Source organism: Bombus bifarius, unplaced genomic scaffold, assembly GCF_011952205.1.
Source record: "Bombus bifarius isolate JDL3187 unplaced genomic scaffold, Bbif_JDL3187 scf7180000008213, whole genome shotgun sequence".
Lineage (NCBI taxonomy): Eukaryota > Metazoa > Arthropoda > Insecta > Hymenoptera > Apidae > Bombus > Bombus bifarius.
This window is the reverse complement of record NW_022884516.1, coordinates 826,913-848,171: the sequence shown is the minus strand read 5'-3', so window position 1 is coordinate 848,171 and position 21,259 is coordinate 826,913. Positions and strand designations below refer to the sequence as shown.

Below are 21,259 nucleotides of genomic sequence, written 5' to 3'. Positions count from 1 at the left end.
TCACACTTTCTCCTTTCCTATTCTAAGCTTGATTTAGCCTTTACGTCGTTCGCACCAGCACGTTTTTCTAAATTTTCTACATTTTCTTCCGCCATTTGGCTTTCGTGATTCGTCATACTCGTACCGTAAAAATTTGTCTTCGCCCTCTTTCTCTCTCTCTCTCTCTCTCTCTGTCTCTTAATTAAAAAGCAGCTGTCAAATTTCTTCTTGTCAGTGGTTTCTTATCGCGATTGTTCGTATTCGAACAAACGAGCGTCTTTTTAACGCCAAAGAGACGCGACGGCGCTCCTTTCTCCCCGAAGCGTGACGTATCGGAAGCGAATCGTGAAATCGGCTCGCGAAACCATTTGACCGCGTTATCGCCGCTATTACCCGATATGAAAACATAATATCGGCTGCGTGGGGTAACGATCACGACACGGCATATCCGCGTAATGAGGATCGCGTGTGCACCCTGCTCCGTGCACCTCGACGATGCTCGAGTGTCGGCGGCTACCGAAGGTTGCTACCAACATTTTCCTTGTCTTCTGTTACCTTCTCTCTACCCCTTCCGGCCCGCCTCCGCTAAAACCACCCCACGCAGTATCTCCTGCAATATCCGCTCTTTAAGGGTGAAACGCGATACCGCGCGCGCGGTTCGTTCGATATCTCGTTATAATGTGGCAACAGCTAACACTCGTTAACCCCCGCAGGGGAAACCTTGCTCTAGTTCAATCATGTAACAGTATCCGCGTCCTAATGCGCGCTCGAATTTTACTCGTGCTCGAAACGACGGAGTTCTACACCGTCGGAGTTTCGTTCTCTCCTCGCCGTACCGGCAAGGATTTCGCTGCTTCGTTCCATCGCTCCTTTCGTTTCTCGCTTCTTTTCATCGGCACGTTAACGAGTCTCCATCGATTTGACTAGCTGCTATCTCGCGATACCGATCATCTAACGTCGGTATACGGCTCGACGTATTTTTCATAGCTGAACGACTCCGCTTTTTGCAAGTTTCTCCATTCCGCTGGTCGATTACGCGATTATATAAACCGTCCAAACTTTTTTCGAGACCAACGACTTGCATCTATGAAATCGTTTATGGCAAAAAGATCGCATAGATGGTCGTAAATAGCGAGGCAAGCTTAGAGGGGGAAAAAATGCTCCTGACATCGTCACCTTTCTCTACTTTTCGGTACACGGAGTCGATCAGCGTCGTGACTTTTCAGCAGACCATTTATCAGACCGTGTCTGGTCGCGCGAAATTTAATATTCCCTGCTGCAACCTGTTTGCTGCTTTTCGTCGTCAGGCCTGCTGACCGTGGATGACAGAAACGTCGATAACGGTTGCAACCCGACGATTCGACGTTGCACCAGTATCGCCGAGTTTTTTGCTCGCGATCGTTAAAAATTTTCACCGGTCTTAACGACCTCAAATTACAAGCCACCGGGCAAGCGGTAGCTCTGCTCTCCGCGCCGGGGCTGTTATTGTTCGCAACGTGTCCAACGACAGCCGCGAGATTCGCCGCGATTTAATTGCATTTGATTTGCCCTTTACGCGAAATACCGATTATTCATTATCCGCGTATGCCCCGCGGCGAATAAATCATCCCGCGGATCGGCCATAAAACCGCGCGCAATAATTACTCCGATTAATTTTAATCGCGATACACGCGATTATCGTTAATACGACGATTCATTACCGTTAATAGTTGGCCGGTAGTCGAGCATGCCTGGCTTTTTTTCCCCCCGGCCTTTTTATTATTAATTGCAACATTATAAAGCCACCGGATGGAAAACTCCGCGTAATACTCCGCTCTCGAACGTCTCCTCGGCCTGCTATAGCCGTCTGGTTCTATACCGAACACGATCCGGTGCATACATACTCGCGCGCAACGCTCGTGTAAGACACGAGACTTTAGCAAGTAGGTGTTCGTTATTTATTTCAGCCACGCTTCGGACGAGCCGGGGTCGCTCGATCGTTTGTCCATAAGATCCAGGTAAGTAGACTGGTTAATGTAAGCATAATGTGCAAATAGCTCGGCTGCCAGTGTGGCGTTATAACCACCGGAATAAGAGAATCGTCGATTAACCGGCCAGACCGTTATGCCGCTGCCTGGCCGTCTTTAACCCCTTTGCGTCCACCATATCTTACGCTTTCAATTTCGCTCCTACGACCGATATTTACACCTTACGTCGCTTCTTAACGAACATGCTACACCTACGTTTGGTCTATAGCGTCGTAAAAATGAAACTGTCTGCTGCATATAGGTGATATTTCTCGTCTACGGATACGCAACGATTAGATTCGATCGATGCACGATTTAGCGAAACAACGCAAAGCGCTTTTGCCCGTTCATTTATTTAATATTACGGAGGAAACTATTCGAACAGGCGTAACAATTTGCAAACGGGCCACGCGTCGACTCGAGTAAATCGCGAAGAATCGCAAATTCGAAGAATCTGCCAAAAAATAACGAATCACCGGTGAAAGTAACGGAGCGAAGCCTCGTTAATCACCGCGGCTGGTTGGTTGGTTGGCTGGTTGGCTGGTCGGTTGGCTGGCTGGCTGGCTGGCTGGCACGTTTTCACGAACGAGCGAAATCAATTGAAACGATCGCGAAGAGGCATTACCGGCTCGGCCACTTGGCTTCTCTGGCGACGTCTTAAAAATCGCCCGGCTAGATTTCGCGATTAGACGACCAACCGTTCTCCTCGCGGTTCTTCTCGCGGTTCCCCTCGCGGTTTCGCCGTGCGAATATTCGCCGTGGCCGGCGTACTCGGTTCCCGGACTGTCCAATTAAAGAATGCGAAACGCCCGGCGTTCGTGTCTGTGGGACATTAATCCAGAGCAAACATGGCCGTTCTGGGCTCGCGTATCGAGCAAGGCTATCGTGTCTAATGCGCTAATGACTCCGGGATCGATTAGCCTCCACGCTCGTCGTCTTATTTCCGCGTGTCTCGCCGCTTCTTCGTCAACGTGGTCGTCGCCGCGCGTTTCCATATCTCCTCCGCCACACTCTCGGACGTGATTCCTCGTTCTTTTCGCCCACACCGGAGATACTCGGTGTAATCCTACGCTATGTTTGACACGTACAACGCGTAACTATACTTTTTTCCTCTATCGAACGCGACAAACGGCATACCGTCGTAAAAGGCTAATAGCAGACACCTTGGACATTGCTCGCGGTAAACACGTGGATTTGTCGCGTAGTCGTTAAGTAACTTTCGGTGAAGAGGAGTATACAGATTTTGGGAAACGTAGGACGCGAGAATCGTTCGACCACGATCGTTCAGAGTGGAAGCGGAGGAAAAATTGATTTAACGAGTCGGTAACGATACACCCGTTATCGATTACATGGACGAAAGTTTGAACGCGTCGGGGATTTCTGCCAGTACGTTGCGACGATCGATGCTACTACCATCCACCGCGATAGTCGTCCGAGAGTGCACTTTTGTTTCCAAGAGGAAATCGAATTTCGACGCTGAGGACGTAGAAATACGGCTGTGGCGCGAACAGACGGGCGCAAGATTCAGGCGTTCAAGAGGCATACTTTATAGTTTGGAGCACGAGCTACGAGTCGTTACTGCCTAGCTACGCGCATGATAAATAACACCGCGTTACAGGCATAAAGAAACGCGCGTATCGATAAACGTAATTGGTTTTCACGCAAGGAAAGTGCTTTTCAGTGGAACTCGAACGCGTTCAACGAAGTAAAATTGCGACGAAATTGCGTCCAGCTCGACCGGACACGTGCATTCAGACGAAGACATTCTATTTACGCGATTTACAGCGGCACGTCTATCGCCTTTGCGGCGACGCTGTGACATCGTTTGCCTCGTGAATTATATCTCGAGCGACGAACAACTCGTCCAAGACAGCTACTATTTAAAAAGGTTAAGCTTGGACGCGAGTGTGAAATAGCGTGTATTATTCATGAGATTCGGTTAATACTCCTGCCGTTTTCATTGCACGGAACTTTCCAAGGAAATAGCGAATTATAAGAAGGCCTGTACGATGAATTTCTGATAAGTGCAACGGTTAATTATACAGGAGCAACCTCGTTTCGCTAAACAGTCCAGGGAGTCGATCGGGGAAGGGAACGAGAGAACCGCCACCCGTTTCTTTTCCTTCGCTATCCGTTGATAAAAAGTAAGCGATTGCGAAGCGCACGGCATCGAAGAATCAACAATAGACGCTAATACGTCGTAGATCTTGGCGGTCTCGTTGCCGTGCAGCCGAAATTACGGCCGGGCCGGAAGTCGTTCGATCCCGGTCGAGATACGATCGTTTGCATACGCCGTTGGTCGATACGCAGGCGAAAAAAAGCCGCGTTTCTTTGGCGATTCGAGGCGACCCTGGGTTTTGTTTCACTTAGCACCTCCGCACGGTGAGGAATTAGCACGACCGTAAAGTTTCGTGGAAGGCGCACCGCGAACGTCCGCCGAGTGCCGTGCGATTTGCATGCGAAACGAAAATAAAACGAGAAACAGAAGGTAGAAAAAGGTGGGGGAAGAAACAGAATGAAAACGTGAGAGGAGAGTAGCGGTCTGAGAGGGGAGTGGAAGGAAAGGAAGCAAGAGGAAAGGGCAGGAGAGAATGGAGGAAAAAGGAGAAGAAAGGAGAGAAAAAAGGGAGAGAAAAAAGGAGAGGAAAAAAAGGAGAAGCACGAAACAACGGCAATTCACCGGGGGCCTAATTACATTAGAATAGGCGTATTTGAGCCGAAAGGATGGTTTCCTCGAAATCGATGCGTTCGGTGGCCAATTTCACGACCGCTTCACGTCTTCATTCTGTCGCGTCTCGCCTCTCGTTGCCCCTCGGACCGTCTGTTCGGACGGGCTATCTAACAAGCATCGGAACATCAACGGCGAACGGGGACGAGGAAGGTTCTCGAACGGAAGTCTCGAATTCGAAACAACGAAGAAGGGCCCGGCGAGCACAGGCGAGCACGGGCGAACACAGGCGAGCACAGACGAGCGCGAAAGAGCACGCGGTGGTTCGACGCGAGTCTTCGAAAAGGCTTTTATGGCTCTATTCTACGTCACTCTTTCTCTTCCTCCCTTCCGCCCTTTTTCCTCTTTTCGTCTCAGTTCGTGTCCGCTCGCCGCGTTTCGCAGTCGTTTCCAACTCTTCTCTTTTCCTTCTTCTCCCTTTACGCTCTTTTCGTTTCAGCTCGGTGTTGGCCGCCGTTCTGCGGTGTTCCCCGGCAGCCGGACCGGCTTTTTCGTGCGTACACGCCGCACGGCTACTAGCCCGACGGCCCAGAGAGAGCGCGCCACACGAAGCAGAGAGGCAAAAAGGAGCCGCTGCTGCGGGCAGCATCTCGCCATCTCTGACAATCAGCTCTCGCCCCTGTCGAAAAATACGTGACACGCGAAAATCAATTTCAACGGTGGTTGCCCCGTCGTCCCCGGGCCGTAAAACCTATTATAGAAGCCTTCGCAACGTTCGTCCTTCCTCGCTCGCTTCTTCGTCCGCGGCTCGGCGCGAACTTGCCTCTCTTTCTCCCCGGCGGAGGACAACGGGGCCGCGATACCGAACAGAGCCGACGATTCCGCACGATGGCCGTATTAAATTCCAATTTTACATTCGACGCGTGCACACGCGCCACGAGCGTCGATAGAGCGATCAAACGACCTCGGTGCACCGAGAGGAATACGAGTATTCGTTCGCCACGCGAGAGCTCGTGAAAAGATTTACACGCTGCCCATTGCGCGTTCGCTTCGACGCGTGGCCTTGTCTGCGTACAAGACGCGAAGAATTTCTTTCAACACGGAGAACACGAGGGTGGTAGGACGTGCGCGCGTAAGCAGAGGTATCACCTTGCGAGTTCCAAGAGTAAAACGAAATTACGCGGTGCTTTATTTCGCCGCTTTATTTCTTCGTACGAGCCCGCGTCCTCGACTCTCTCGCCCGACAACTTCCACCGAGACGACTCGAGGAAACGAATGGGCAGGATCAACCGGCGAAAACAGGCAATAAAGCCGGCGAGAGCTCAATAAAAATCGGGCGAATCGAAACGTCGTTCGTCGCGTGATCCGTGTGAAATTTATTTCTATTTGTCGTTGTTGGAGGGTCGTCCATGATCGCCCCCTCCCCCCCACGCACGCCACGAAATCCCTCAGCGCGGATCGTGTCGTCGCGTCGCCACGGGAGCGATTTTCCTCGGGCACGCGTCTCGCAGTTTTGCGGCCGAGCCACGACGTGCGAGACGACTGAGAAGCGGGCAACTACACGAGGGATGGTAGACGGCGGGGAAACGGGTCGGAGTGATTATTGGACGCGGGGATCCACGAGCAAACTGAGACGGATCGATCGCATAAATCTCCCGGCACGGCGTAATATAAAGCCGAAGGCGGCCGGGGCTGGACGAGCATCCAACGACTGGCATAAATACGACTTAGCGAGTCGCGATCTCCGCCGACTAATTGAGAATTATTCGGCCGCAATAGCGTCCAACTTGCACACCGCTTCCCCGCTAATTTCGTTGAGTTATCGGAGGAAATCTTGTCCGGAGGAACGCAACGAGATTACGCGGCCCCCTTCCTTCTCTCACCCCTCGCCCCACACCCCTCTCCACTCACCCCCTCCTCTTTTCCCTAATGAAATTGCTCAAACATAACGCACCGGTGAATCACGTTCCTCCGGAATTTGAAGGAGATTCGGCTTTCGCTCGGTGGCAGTCCGCCGGCGATGGTAGATTCCAACAAATTTTCTCGAAAACGTGTTGGACGACGATGCACCGTAGCGTTAAATAACGTCGAGCCACGAAGACTCCAAGGTATGACAGAAATATGTAATTGAATGGTAATTTATTGCTTTCGAAAGGAAACAGAAATACGAAGGATCGTACGCGTCGTACGTATTTCAGAAGCAGATAACGTAAGCAGTCGACGGAAGAATGTCGCGTAATTGTACGTTTCTCGGTGGAGACATCGCAGGATGTTGAAAGTTCGTGCTCCCGTCCAACGATCGAAACGTTTCAAACGAAATTTAAGGAGTCCTCGATGCAAGAGGGTAAGGAAATTCTTTTAATTTTCAACGAGGGACACACCGAGTTTCCGTACGTGCGGCGGCTTCACCCTTTCCCTCGGGCTAAAATGATATCATTAACATCGCTTTACGTCCAATTTGACCGGCCGTGACGTTTTATTACAACTTGGTACCCGGTCATTTGGCTAGCACGACAGTTAGCCCGTAATACGAAGTTGCACGAACCGCGACAGCGTCATAATTTCCAGCTGAGCCGATCGCAGCCTTCTTGCGTGCATTAATAGGTCGCACTCGCTGCTGCGTATACTCTGCTTGCCTCGATTAGAGCGGACAGCACCCGCTGACTGTGTGTATGTATACACGAAATGAATCGAAACCGCCGTTATTTCTCAGCTACCGTGCCATCTGTCCGCGGCAATTGCGCCTGGTGCCACGATTTTACTTGCTTATTGCCGCCCCAAGATTTCCGCACCATGTGTTTCTTTATCCCTTTTTACGGAGCTCCGCGAAAGAAAAATATATACCAAGCCAAGATGCGGAAAAAGCCAAAGCAAACGAGTACCCTCCACGCTGTTGACTCGCGTATCCTCCAATTCTTCCATTCTTGTTCTACCATGTTTCTCAAAATAAGTACTCGCTTATTTCGCGGTCTCGTTCAAGCAATCTTACGAAAGTATACGTACGAGAACGCGTTTTGCGATCGTCCTTTCGATACGACGACGAACGCATCTGGGTCAACGAGGATTTTTCCTCTCTAAAATGTTTCTCGTAACTTACGTAACTCGATGGCAGGCCTCGACGTAAAAGAAAAACGCGAGATAATGTGCAACAGGACTCCCGTTTTCGGTTAGAGGCTGTAAGAATCAGCGTGTCAGAGCGCATGAGAAGAGTCGGGTGTCTTCGAAAAGACAGCACACACTTGTTCGAAAACCGAATGGTCACTTAACGCAGCGGGGGTGCCTGCTTGTCGAGTAAAAAGTTCTGCCGGCATCCGGAGTCTCTCTCTTTCCTTCTCGCCAAGGGGGGGGGGGTGGGGCGGGCGACTGGTGTTTTGTTTGTTCGGCAAACTGTCACAACAACTCGAAACGAACGACCCACCCTCCTTTTTATCTTCCCTCCGTCTTCTTTTTCTTTTTACCTCTCCCCGGTCCTCTTTCCTTCTTATTTAACCTCGAGGATCCGGAAACTCGAGTGGCCCTTTAACGTGACTAATACGCGTGTCTCCTTGGTCGCTTGGAACAGAAAACGCACGACAGGTTCGAGGACCGATCGCACGACTCGACTCTGCGTTTCGACTAGCTAAACGAAGCGAAAAGAAAGAGACCCGTGGCTGTAGCTTCGACAAGCAACGTTGCATAAGAATCGCATCGAGATATCGTCCAACCATCTTTCCTTGGACTATTCGCAAATTTCTATTCGCCTACGATCAATCGTGTAATTTTAGTTTGACGGTTTCCCAAATTTACCAATATTCCCTTCCTATTGCCGTAAACGATAGATTTAGGGAATCGATCGAAAAACTTGGTAGAAATTTCCCCTGTATAAGGGGTAACCTGTGTTGCCAAATGTTCGTACGGTTCGGACGGTCAGAAAAGCTTCGACGACTTTGCGTAGTGGCTTTCTTCGCCACGAAGTAACAGCACCAAAGACCACGCCTTCGTAAGAAGCGTACGTTAGGCAGCTCCAACCGCGATCCATAAAAATGCGTCGACATCTCTGTACTTAGTCGAAGCCGGGTAAACAAGACTGCGCAAGACTGTGCAAGGGCCCACACAAGCGCGCGACACTACTCTCGCGATCATTTCCTCCCTTTCACCTCCGCAGGACCCAGAAACTCGAGCATCCTTTTTAACGCGGCTAACGGCTACTTGTACCGATTGGGAAAATGAAACCACGACGTATTTGCCGTGATCGAACCCCCGTAAGTCGCACGGCGTTAACCCGTCGAATCTGAGGAATTGCGCGAGCGTTATCGGTGAAATGGCGCTAACGGGACCAAGGATAAATAGGCTCGATTACGCGTAGGTGCCACGTTTAATTATAGAATCGTCCACGCCGCGTAAATATTTTCATCGCTTCGTCCGGCTCTATGCTAATCGCGAGACACGGTCAGCCCCGTTATTATGACTGATAATTTCAGCCGCGACTGTGTTACGCGGCGAGAGCGACGTCGGTGCTTCGCTTAATTACCGGCATGATCGTTTGTCGTTGCAACGAGCGGCTACGCGGACGCGTGCCAATCAGAACGCGCGGATGGTAAACAGACGCGCTGGAAAAAGGGGAGCTAGACTAATTGACGTGTAATTGATAACCGAAAGACCGCTTGGTTAACCATCCATCGACTCTACAACGAAGATCGTACAATCGCGAAATTAACAGACAAAGCGTACGGTGTACGTAACCAACTACTAACTAATTAACTTCTTTCAACTACAGAATCGCATTTAATATCGGATCGTTGTACGGGAGGAGTAGACGCGATACGGGCAATTTCTCATCTCTTGTAAAAATGTTTCTACTATAATACGTAATATATACGGCTGTTACTTTGCGTATTACGCGATTCTCGCGACTCTATTACGAATCGGCATCGTTATCGTACCACCATAAAATTTGTTTACTATTGCCAATTATCTTCCTCAAGCTCCGAAGTCTTGGATATCCTACTGCTTCGTGGCCAATTTCGCCACAATCGGTGCTACTGCTATCGACGCTATCGGGAAAACGATTAACAAAATACTAGACCGATCGTTCACCGCAAACTGGAGCAACACGAGCGCGTTTTCATCGCGAGGGTTCGGAGCTGCTTCCTCGTTCGAGATTCCCGACAAACCTGTTATACACTACTCGGATCGTTATCCGACAACGTGGTATCTTTTGTTCGCGCTGTTCGATGCGCTGTTCGATGCGCTGTTCGATGCGCTGTCCGATACGCAGCTCGCAGGTTAGAAGCCCGTCGTAGTCGTTACGCTCGATTGTCCCGCGAACTGGGTTCGGCAGCAAAAAACGAGAAAATCCCAGGCAGCGCGAGATGCGACCTGTTTACGATGCACGGCGGTGCGGTCGATTTTGCGGGCTGTCGCGCGTAGAAATCGTTAGATCGTTCGAGTCAGGCAGACGGGGTAAAAAGCCGCCTCGAGTGTTATATGCGTGTTCCGCGAACCAGGGAACGCTTCCAACGTTCGACGGACGACGCGCGCGCGAGAAAACGAAAAAATCCACTCCGGGCGGGCGGTAATTTGAGGTAAACACGAAAACGCGAAACGATCGCGCGAGCCGAAGCAGGTAACCGATAAAAACACGCAAACCGGACCGGGGATCGTTGCACACCGGACGGACAGATACAATTTGCCGATCGATTCCTCGTTTGTGCGTTAAACCAGCCGAATCGGCGTCGGTCTAACGCCGCTTATTAAACGAAAGCGAACGCCTGCTTCCTTTCCCAGCGACGCCTACTTTTTATCCAGGAAAACTAATCCACTCTTACGCAGTTTCCCCCTTCTACTCTTTTTTCTTTCTCCTTTTTTTTTTTATTCTATTATTTTATCGCGAATAATATATATTTTTTTTTATAGAGAGAAAATACACGTAAAAGAATACTTGAGAGGTGGTAGGTAATAAGCAGCACGCAGCGACAAAGTGTAAATGGCATGACGTTTTGTTAACGTTTTACAAGTCGGGCCCGAAAATGACGAAGATCCTGCGAGGAATCGAAAGGTGCACGACGCGTGTACAGGGTGATCTTCTACGGACGACTGAGAGGTAATTTTTTCGATATCGCAATTTTGTATCGTTGAAGCAATTGCTTTGAAAAAAACTTTACATCTTTTTTTTTTTTGACACCGCTGTTACGAAGAAAATAGAATTTAGTAAAGCAAAAAATTGGAGACAAGAAGAGGTCCATATTATTGTGCCCTCGAATACGAATGTTGTTTCGGGTTACAAGGTCTAGAAACAAAAGAGCTATAAGTAGATTTCTATCGCTGTTTCTTGTAGCCTTCAGCTGGACCTACGCACCAAGGTCAACCTTTTTGGTAATGTCCTTTGGTATAAATGCACGAACCTGATCCCTATCGTATTCTATCTTATCGTAACACCGAGAGAGTACACTGTACCTATACTTGTTTCGATATATTTTTCTGTCAGAAATTCATCCACTCGTTCATCCATCAGTCAACCTCAACATGTATAATTTGTAATAAAATGGATCGATCCGAAGGAAACGCTCGTCGACACGTAACGAGGCGCACCGGGGTATACTTTGTACCCGGAGATACGATCGGAAGAAGTCTGCCCCAGCTTCCGGAATCAGCCTGTACGGTAGCGTTGCCGATAATTGACCCGTAGTTTCGACAATGCAGCTGCAACGATGTACTTGGCCGGTACAGTGGCCGATGAGAACGTAAGGTCGCTCTTACCCAACTCTTTCCTCAACCGAGGACCACTTCGTGTTCCGGAAAGCAAATTTTATCGAAGTGGCGTAAACGGTTCGGCCGATCGCTGATAAGACGAGGTACATAGAGTGGGCTATACGAACGAAAGCCAGGGTTCCAAGCGCGCAGACAGAGTGGCCCAAGCATGACGAGGGCATATATCGTCGAGAATCTAACGACTGGGTACCGTCGTAAATCGATACCTGCCTCGATTCCCGTACAGGGCAGCGTCCAAGCTTACCGCGCGGGACGGACGAAGAACAACAAACAGCCAGAGAGAAAGGAAGGACGCGTCTGGATCGAGGGAAAACGAAGGGGACGAAGAGAGAGAGAAGGGAGAGAGAGAGAAGAGAGAGAGAGAGAGAGGCGAGATAAGAACGCCGCGTAAGTATAGAGAGCATAATAATCAGAAGTAAATTGCGGATACGTGAGGCTACCGTGTTGTAGGGGCCTCGGGCCTCGCTGACCGCGTCTCTCTGTTCCTTCGGTTCTTCTCTTATTTCGTCGATGTGTTCGATCCCATACACGCGCCAATGGCTCACCCATACGCCTCTACGAATATACGTTCGAACGTACGTACGTATAAACTTCTATGGATATCGAGAAATGCGTTGGTACGCGTGGAACGTAGCAAGACGCGGCAGATACGTACGATCGGGAATACCTAACCCGGCGGTAATCTAATTTGAATCCCTGAAGCTCAGACTTCGCCAGTAATGGAACACGTATCGAATAATATTACGAGCGATTCGATTCGATATCATTTGTAATTCTGGTCCCGAGACCGCAAGCGGGCTTCTCTCCGAGAAGGCAACCTCGACCGGTCTCTGCCTGACTGCCGCGCTCGCTGGCTCCGATCGGCTCTCGTGTGAACAACGCGTTTTATGCGTATTCCGGGTGGCACGGGGTAAAGAAGGGGACGAATCGCGTCGTGTTCACCCGCAAAAACCTTCCACGGACGATCTCGCGCCGACGATCAAACCCCCAGCAGACTCGCCACCAGCCTATGGGATAATGGAGATGATCGAATTCCATCGGGAGCCCGGTACGGCACGTGAGAAATCGACAAGACGCGGTACGTACGGTTGTAGTTTCGTGAAATCGCAGATGCGTCCAAACGTTAAATTCGTCGATATTTTGGAAAATACGTGTATGTACGCGCGCGTATTTAACACGATCTCTCCACGGTATTAATAAGTTGGTTTTTCTTTTAAACAACACGGATAAAATAATTTGTCGAGGAAGATGACCGAGTTTGATTAATTTCGGCTAGTTTTCAATACGCGTGCGGCCAATCACGGAACCTCGTAATGGCCCCTGTAGCTGTTGCCTCTTTGCCTAATGTTAGCCCTTTTAAAGAACGTATCATAAATTGCGTAAAGCGAAGGCGCACCGGCTTTTATACCACGTTGCCCGAGGCGAACCGTTCCCCTTCTACTTTGCCGCCTTTCTCTCCTCCAGCGAGATCCGAAGACGCCCTTGCGCGCCGTTAAAAAGTGGCATTTCGGACGAAATATAAAATTGATAAAACCCACACCATACTCCCGGGGGGCGTAAATCTGCGATTCCCGACGAATCTTCGTTAAAGAGCGATTCCTTCGTTATCGAACCATCGTTGGATTACGAGATTTCTAGATAAATTAACCTTCTCACGAGAATCAATCATAGCCGATGCATATTTCTCACGCGGTGTCGGTATCCTCTTACGTGCCGATACCGACACTAGCGATCAAAGCGCGGTATTTCAGACGATTCGACTCTGCAGCGATTCCTTTCTCCTCTTCTCCAACATCGACTCGTGACTGTGAGATATTACAGAAATTCGAATACAAAAGTCCCAAGATTTAGACAACTTGCGTTCCTTCCGAACTGCCGCTATTTTTTCGTCGCTATCCATACGGGCCACGAAACGTATCGCGAACTCGATCGCGGTGGTATCGTATACGACGTAAAAGACGCGAGGACGACGTCTCTTTGTTGAAACGTTTCGCATATTGGCCGCCGCGACCGCCGCCGCCGCCGTCGGAAGTACCGGCTCGCGTTTTCTGTATCACGCTATATGCAAATGAGACATATGCTCTCGCCGCGCCACATAATAAATTACTCGTGTAGAGATCGCCGGTGTATAGGTGGGCCTAAAATTACGTACTGGTCCTGCCAGGGACACACACGGATGGACGAGGCCAGGCCCCGACCGAAACGTGTAACGAGCTATGGTGTCGGTGTGCGCGCGACCATCCACGTCTGGTCGTCTTACGGCTTATGGGATAATACGTGCCTCTTACGCGCCCCTCGAACGTAATGCCAAACTGTCCTTTCGTCAGGGAACGGGCTCTCCCTTTTATTTCTTCTTCTGTTGCTCTTTTTTTTTCTCTCCTCTTCCTCTTCCCTTTTAAACCCGACTATATCGGGCGGCGTTCGTCGTGAAATTTTTTCTTCCTACGCCACCGGTACTAACGCCACCGTACGCACGAGGTAATTGGTCGAGAAGAACGGAAGTGCGGCATGAAAATGATGAACGACGTCTTGATGCCCGAACAATCCGGCTGTCTAAGGACGCGGCATCGTTTCCTTGTCATTAACGCGCCACCAACGTGTCAAGGAATATTGAAATCTCCAAGGATATCGGCCGTCCGCTTCTTCCTACCGCTCTCGTTTATCGCGTTACGCGCCTTTCTCGTATTCTTACGAAAGTGCAGGAAAACGAACAATCGTATCGACGTCTCGCGACGTACGAACCTCGTTGTACGGTCGTCGCGTCTTCTTTCGTTAACGCGGTGCGCCGCGTCGTGACCGACAGACGCAAGATACACGTAGGCTGCGTTTCAAGGATACGAAACAATGCAACATTTGGCCACGTATCTGGGAGAATCGGTCCTCTCCTATGGCAGCTGCGATAAGAGTTTCTGGAGAAGCGCTTGGAAATCCGCTTTAGGCCACCCCCGAAGAGCAAGCTGCTTGTTTACGTGGCCTGTCTTTCGAGAGAAAAAAGATCGTTTCCTTTTCTCGTGCAAACACGGCGGCGACGCGTAGCATAAGCCAACGGCGTTGTAAAACAATTTGCCCAGGCTATGGCAAACAATGGACGATCACGAGGATGGTCGTTTGAAGAGAGTTGGAGAGGTTTCAAGGTCCATGGAAAGGGTGGCTTCCGTCCGTAACTTTTTCGTTTCGTAAAACCCTTAATTTTACGATGATTATTGCGAGTTTCTCTGGCCTTTTCGGCCATTTTAATCCCGCCAACGATGCCAAGTTCAATCTGCGAGGCACCGTAGGTCTCGTTCTGGGTTACGGAAAACTGGGTTTTACGATCCGAAACGGGACGCGCTCGGAAAAGGGCACGTGTTTGCGCATCTACGCTTCCACGTCGGGTAGTTTTTGTTGCTGCAGGCAATTGGATTACGGAAAGATTAGAGACGGCCGCCGCACGGCCTCTCTGTTTGCGTTGTCGATTTCCCAAGATATCGTCGGTAAATCCAATTCTTTTAAGGGTTAGTTAGCGTGCACTGAAAATTTTCTTTCGGAGCAAGACTCTCGTGTTTATTGCATCTTCGACGAAATTACAATTCCATTAGGACCTGGAGTGCCTCGATCGGATGTTCCGACGATCGGACGAGGGTACAACTTTTACTTAGCCCATCGTTTTTCGTCGATACTCGCACCCTCCCCCGCCCCCCTTAAAACCTACGCCGACAAAGGGGATCCAAAACAAACTCATTCATGGGGAAATCGTTCCAACTCGCAAGACAAACGTGTACGATTCCAGGTTTAGCCGCGTCTATTCGAGGTTAACGATCCAAGATGACTCATGGATCAATCCGTTTCCCTTTATCGAGATACGGAATACGCAACGTCCGATATCATCAATGGCGCATGAGGTTCGCACACGATGCGTACCATCATCCAGCCTGTCCCTCGTGTACTATCAATCGTGGCCGTCAACTGGTCGTCTCAAGATTAATACTTCCGCGTCTCCGGGAATCGCCGCGCGAAACAAGCCCAACACCAACGATATCGACTACCGTTTCGTTTCGAGTACGAGCCAGCGAGTAAAATCCAAGCCACGGTGAAAAATGTCATCGTCGTTCAATTACGGCGCATCTTGCAACAGACGGTAAGAGCAGCTACTAATATTAGTAGCGTTCGCAGAAGCCTGCTTCTGGAAAGTAGCACTTGGTATGTGCTCGACGACGCTCGTGTGCGCGCTTTTCTCTCGTCTCTAAATACCGTAACAGCCTATCCAACGAAGCGGCGCCTCCACCGGCTTCATCAAAACTACTTACATACTCGCTCTAATCGTTCGATGTTCGCTCGCTCGCGAAACAAACAAATCTCGTCTATCTGTTATCTAAGGCTCACTCCGCATCGACCGTCTTTCGGCGGGCGGATATATTTCGTTGTTCCAACGAGAACAATACGAAGGATTTATGTTGCACGCGCATTGTCACAGACGACGGGTGACGAACAGATCGAGTGTTCGCGTCGTACGACGATCAACCGTGTGTTCCGGTGGTTCCGGGATGAACGCATCGTGCCGGGACGCATAAAGGGAAAATCGATCGAGACGAGCATGGGTGATTAATATTTTTGATAATAGCGGATGTTTGCGGATGAGAAGAGGGAGAAGAGGGATAATTCGTGGGTTAGAAGGGGAAGAGGATTCGATTGGTCGCGTCGTAGGAAACAATGATAATAGCAAAGTATCGTCGGTGGTATCGGCGAAAGAAACGAAAGAAGCGAACGTACGGCGGTTATCGAGGTTCGGCGAGAAACATCCATCAAAATTAAGGTCTGCATTCATCGATGATGCCACGATGGGAACACAAAAGCGGGCCTCCACCATTAATAAAGAAACCGTCCATTCGATTCTATTAAGAGTCGTTGGCTCGACGCGGAATTTGCATGTGCGAATGAATCGTGCTAGGCATTGTTTCATAGGTTACACCGGGATATCGTGACGATACGTATACCGCGACTGAAATACGACACACGTAATCAGTTGCTCCATCATGCTTCCGTAATAATTCCTATTTTTGCCGCGTGCACGATTCGCGTTCAACGATTCTCTTTGCGAATAAATTCCGTCAAGTGGTGATACAGGTAGATAGTAGCTGGTGTGCTCGTCGGTGACGACAGCTTACGCAACGCGTGAAAATCGTAGCCTGTTACGAAAATGCTCACCTTGACTGTGCTCGCCGGCGTCGAACGTTTTGCTGGTCATTTGGAACAACGCGTCCAGAGGACTTCCCTGTCCCGTTGTCCTTTTCCCGTGATGCCCGCTCTGAGAGCCGTGCTGCTGAGACGTTTTCCTCTTGAACTGTTGCTGCTGTTGTTGCTGCTGTAACACCGGATGATGCAGTCCAGGGTGCATACCGTGGTGCAAACTGTGGTGATGATGATGACCCAATGGATCGGGACTTCCGGAATCGGAGACGGAGCTCCTCCCGGACGAGGACGAGCTGCTAAGAGGTGGTTCGCTGATGGAGCCCGACATAGACGCCAGGGACATACCCATCAAAGAAAGATCCCTCGGCGTCGTGGAATGGTTGTGATGATGATGCAGATGGTGCTGATGATGAGACTGCTGCTGCTGCTGCTGCTGCTGCTGCTGTTGCTGGAGATGATGGCGGTGATGGTGGTGGTGGTGGTGGTTGAGATTCGACTCGACCGTGTCCCACGGACGTACGATTTTCGCCTTTGGCCGATGCGATAAAATGTCCAGAATGCTGAAAGATTTTACTCCTCGTTCGTTCGTGTCTCGATCCCTGTCGTCTTCCTCGTCCGAGTGCTGCATCTGCACCATCTTCAGCCGTTTCAAGGGTTTGAAGTAATCGTCCGCGGCACCGGCCGCCGAGGCACCGTTACTGCTAGTCCTGCTATTCGCTTCCTCGTCGTCCTCGTCGTCCTCTTCCTCGTCTCTCAACGTAGTCACGGAGTCGCCGCCGCTGCTCTCGTGGGTGCGCAGGCCTCTTCCGTTTGACATTCTGTAATCGCCACTGCGAGAGTAACTGTCCTCGTCGTCGATCACGGAATCTCTCGGGTAACTCCTTCGCGGGCTCAGTCTCTCCGCGTACTCCTCCCTCGATTGGGACAACCTCTCGTCGTCGTCCGCGCTGGGAGCGACGACGACCAGAGGCAAGGGGCTCGGGCAACCCACCGAGATCTCGTCCTCGTCGTCCTGAACGTCGCCTCGGCCGGGGGAGGCTCGGCAAGGTGTCCGTCGGTGAGCCGGCGATCCTAGGCAGCCCGGCGTCGTGGCGCTGGAAGACACCGTCGTCGACGGCGACATCGTGTACGATTCTGTCATTTCCGTGGTGCACATTCCTGACGGACGATCGTCGGATCCCTGTGACGCGCGGCCGATTCTCCGGAAACGACGTAAGGAGCCGACGAGACGAACGATCGCAGGATCGATTCAATCGACGGTCAACGGTTCACACGCTACACCCATACGCGAAACGACAACATTCGCGAGTTTCTCAAAATCCATCGACACTGAAATTTCGTCCAACACTTGGCCGCATTTTCGCGCTAGATTCTCCGACCAAGTCGTCGAGAGTCTCGTTCAGACCGGCTGCTGCTGGTCCTCTCCGATCCAACGAGTCATCGTGTGCTTTTCGTACGAGGCAACGCGACCGCCGCTCCACTTTCCGACGCAATTTCTGCTTTCAACGATGCACCGTCATTGTAATTCCCGCTGATCGTCCTCAGTCATCGTTTCAACGGTCCCTCTTACATCACGGTAACCTCCTACGACTCCCACCGTACTGTCCGTCGTTGCGTACCTGTCATCCTTGGATCCTCGTCGAAACGATCTTCCTTTCCAATCGATTCTCGCACGATTACCAGAGGACACGAACGAGAAAACGGAGCGATCCAACGATACGTACGAGGGTTCGTCCGATCCCGAGGCACTCAGGCACCACCGTCTTCGCAGTCGAGCGTCTTCCTTATCGTCTTGTCCACGGTCCACGACTCGCACTTTGCTGTCAAAACGAGTCCGCTCCAAAACGAGTCCACTCCGAAACGAGTCCGCTCCGAAACAAACGCGGAGCGTTGTCTGACGCTAGAAACGGAATTTCACACGCGCGTAACGCTGTCGGACGTCTCGGTCGCGACACTATCACGGCCTCGTAGCACACAACGATCCGAATAGTCCGGTGATCCCGTGGTCAGACGCGAGCATATCGAACGTCGGTTCCGTAGACGCGGACGAAACGTCAATACGTGGATGGTAAACGAGCTACGGGATTTCGTGGCTCGCTATCAGGCCAGGCCAAGCCAGTGACTCGAAATGGTACGGGGACGGGTATCTCGAGCCGGTGTTCCTGCGGGGGCAGGCACTTGGCTCTCGACCGCCTCGAACACGACCGGAGGAGGGAGCACGATCGTTCGAATCCCCTACTACGTCTGGTCGGTTCGTGCACCACCTCTGCCGATGGGACGTTCCTAGTCGGCGTTGCATGGGCGGCCTCAGGGTTAGTCCTGCCTATCCAAACCCCCGGTCAGGCCTAACCGTATCCCCTTAGACACGGCAAAATGACGCTGCCTCGATGGAATTTTTACGAGACGTACTTAACGTCCCGTGGCGCTGCTCCACCAGCCTTAACGTACCCCGGCCCTTTCGTCCTTCCTTCCTTCTTTCTTTCTCTTCCTCTTTCGCCGCTTCGTCCCTCCCTCGGCTCGTCCTCCTTCCTCCACGACACGCAGTACGTAGCGCTCTTTCTCTCTTTCCGGCTCTACTATCTTCTCTCTCCTTTCTCCCCTTTGTCTCTCTCTCTCTTTCTTCCTTCGTCCAAGTTGACTGCGAACGTGGGATTGACCCTCCACGACGAAAAGCTCGCCTAACGAGGCCCACCGTGATTCCATCCCACCCGGACTGCCGATATCCAAGTTCCGCTCGGCCGCCACTCGCGGACCACCGCTTACCAAATAGCGCGATTTCCAAACTCGCGTTCGTCCACGTTCTCTCGCTGGCGATCGTCTTCCATTCTCTCTTCTTTTCTTCCTTTTTTTTCCTCTTTCCTTCCTTTAGACGTCGTCGCATCGTCCGTGTATGGTCCGATTCTTATCCGAGTTTCTCCGATGTTGCTTCGTTCATCGACGCGTGAACGGACACTGTTGCCACGATGCGAAACGTCCTTTATTACCACATACATATCGCTTTATCGCTATTACTCCAACTTCGGTACAAAGTGCTTGTCACAGTCGATCACGGTAATGGCAGAGCAATCCCGTTCCATTTCATCCATCGATAACAAAATCTACGTACACGCGCGTACATTTTCTCTGGTAAGAAAACAGAAGCAAGAAATCGGCATGATCGAGGAAGAAATTCGTTTCTACGAAGGCCGACCTTCGCGAAGCTCGATACGATCGCAGCTCGTATTTACTTCTTTTATGGATGTTTGTTCCTCCGTAGCGTTGTCTATCCAAATCGAGGTTTCAGCCATTGACGACGATCGATCGGGACAAGCGGAAGTCACCCGCGGTGCTCGATGGCGAACATGTTTCCGGAATCGTTGGCAACGATCGTCGTGTAGGGTCGGTCGAAACAGGCAGGGGCGGGGAGGGAGGGAGGAGAGGAGTGGAAGGAATCGTCGACCGAATAACGTCGTTTCGAGCCGCGCTCGTCCGGAACGAGTCTAGAAAGGTATCTCGCGACTATTACATACAGACTATTATCCGCGATCGGTGCTGAGAATCGATTCACTCGCCATGTAATTGTAGCAATCTGGTCGACAACTAGCAGCCGACACGACACGAAAATATCCATCAAGCCTCTTGCCACAGAAGATCGAATTTTGCCCCCTTGACCGCTTCACAGTTCGCTAGAGAGGACCTGTGTATCTTTCGTCTCTCTGCCCTTCCCACTGCCTCTCTTTCTCTTTTCGTCTCTATCTTAGGAACGGTTGCGTGACTTTGGAGTTTCACAGAAAACGCCTCGGTCTTCGTAAATTAATTTCCATTCGGATGGACAAGCTTTTGAAACGCAATTCGAGCGCTTAATTTGCTTAGATCAACGCGTTTCGAAAGTCATTTGCAGAGATTGTCCGCATACCTCGACCGCGAATATCGTATACAAGCTGCTGCTACGTCATACGTCGCAGAAGCTCGCGAATCGTCTGCGAACGTTCCGCAAATCTTGCTCCATACGCGAACAATGTCCGCAAGCTTCTACCGCTTTACGATTCACGCGCCTCGTCATTCTCAAAGATAAACTAACTCGCAACCCAACGAAATCGACCCGTTTTTTCGTCGCGTAGCTCCTCGAACCGTAATAAAAGCCTTCCGTTTACGTAATTCCCCTAACAAAATACAAATCGATACTACGGTCTTTCCTTTGGACTTGCCTAAGAGATATACTCGTTGTTTCGAGCGTAGCGGAAGAGTGGAAATCGCGACAACGATCGAAGATCACGCGTAACTGGGAATCGTGAGCCTCTTAGGAGGCTAGCTACGATTTGGCAAAGACCAAGGCGGGAAGGACCAAGAGGCACGGAGAAGAGATAGCGCAGTGCAGTTGGAGCAGCAAAGGCATACCGAACCAGAGCAACGGTCCGTCCGGTACTTTTTCTTCTCGTCTCTCCGGCCTTCCCGTCGGCTTTTCTATCCCGATACAAAGAGGCGCGAGCGAGCCTAATTATTATGATAGCTCGCCACTGGATTCTGTCGGTCCCTTTGATCTACCGCCGTTTAGCATGATCCCCCGATATTTAGGTAGGGCCCATTGTGTCCTGTCGGTGGAAGGGGATACCTCGTGCAGCGAATCGTTATGGTGGGGTTGGTCAGAGGACCACGAACTTGGAACGGTCCTCGCTCTTTCTCCCTCTCTCTCTCTCTCTCTCTCTCT

General features: G+C 50.8%; 1 protein-coding gene across 1 annotated transcript in view; it reads right to left on the bottom strand.

The window, feature by feature from the left end:
* LOC117210894 (homeobox protein Hox-B1-like) overlaps positions 1-19,149 on the bottom strand; it is a 41,980-nt gene extending 22,831 nt beyond the window's left edge. Inside the window, exon 1 of the mRNA XM_033454318.1 lies at positions 16,588-19,149. Within this exon, the coding sequence (XP_033310209.1) occupies positions 16,588-17,728 (1,141 nt within the window). The 5' untranslated portion in view covers positions 17,729-19,149. The remainder of the gene's footprint in view (positions 1-16,587) is intronic.
* Between the last annotated feature and the right edge of the window lie 2,110 nt (positions 19,150-21,259).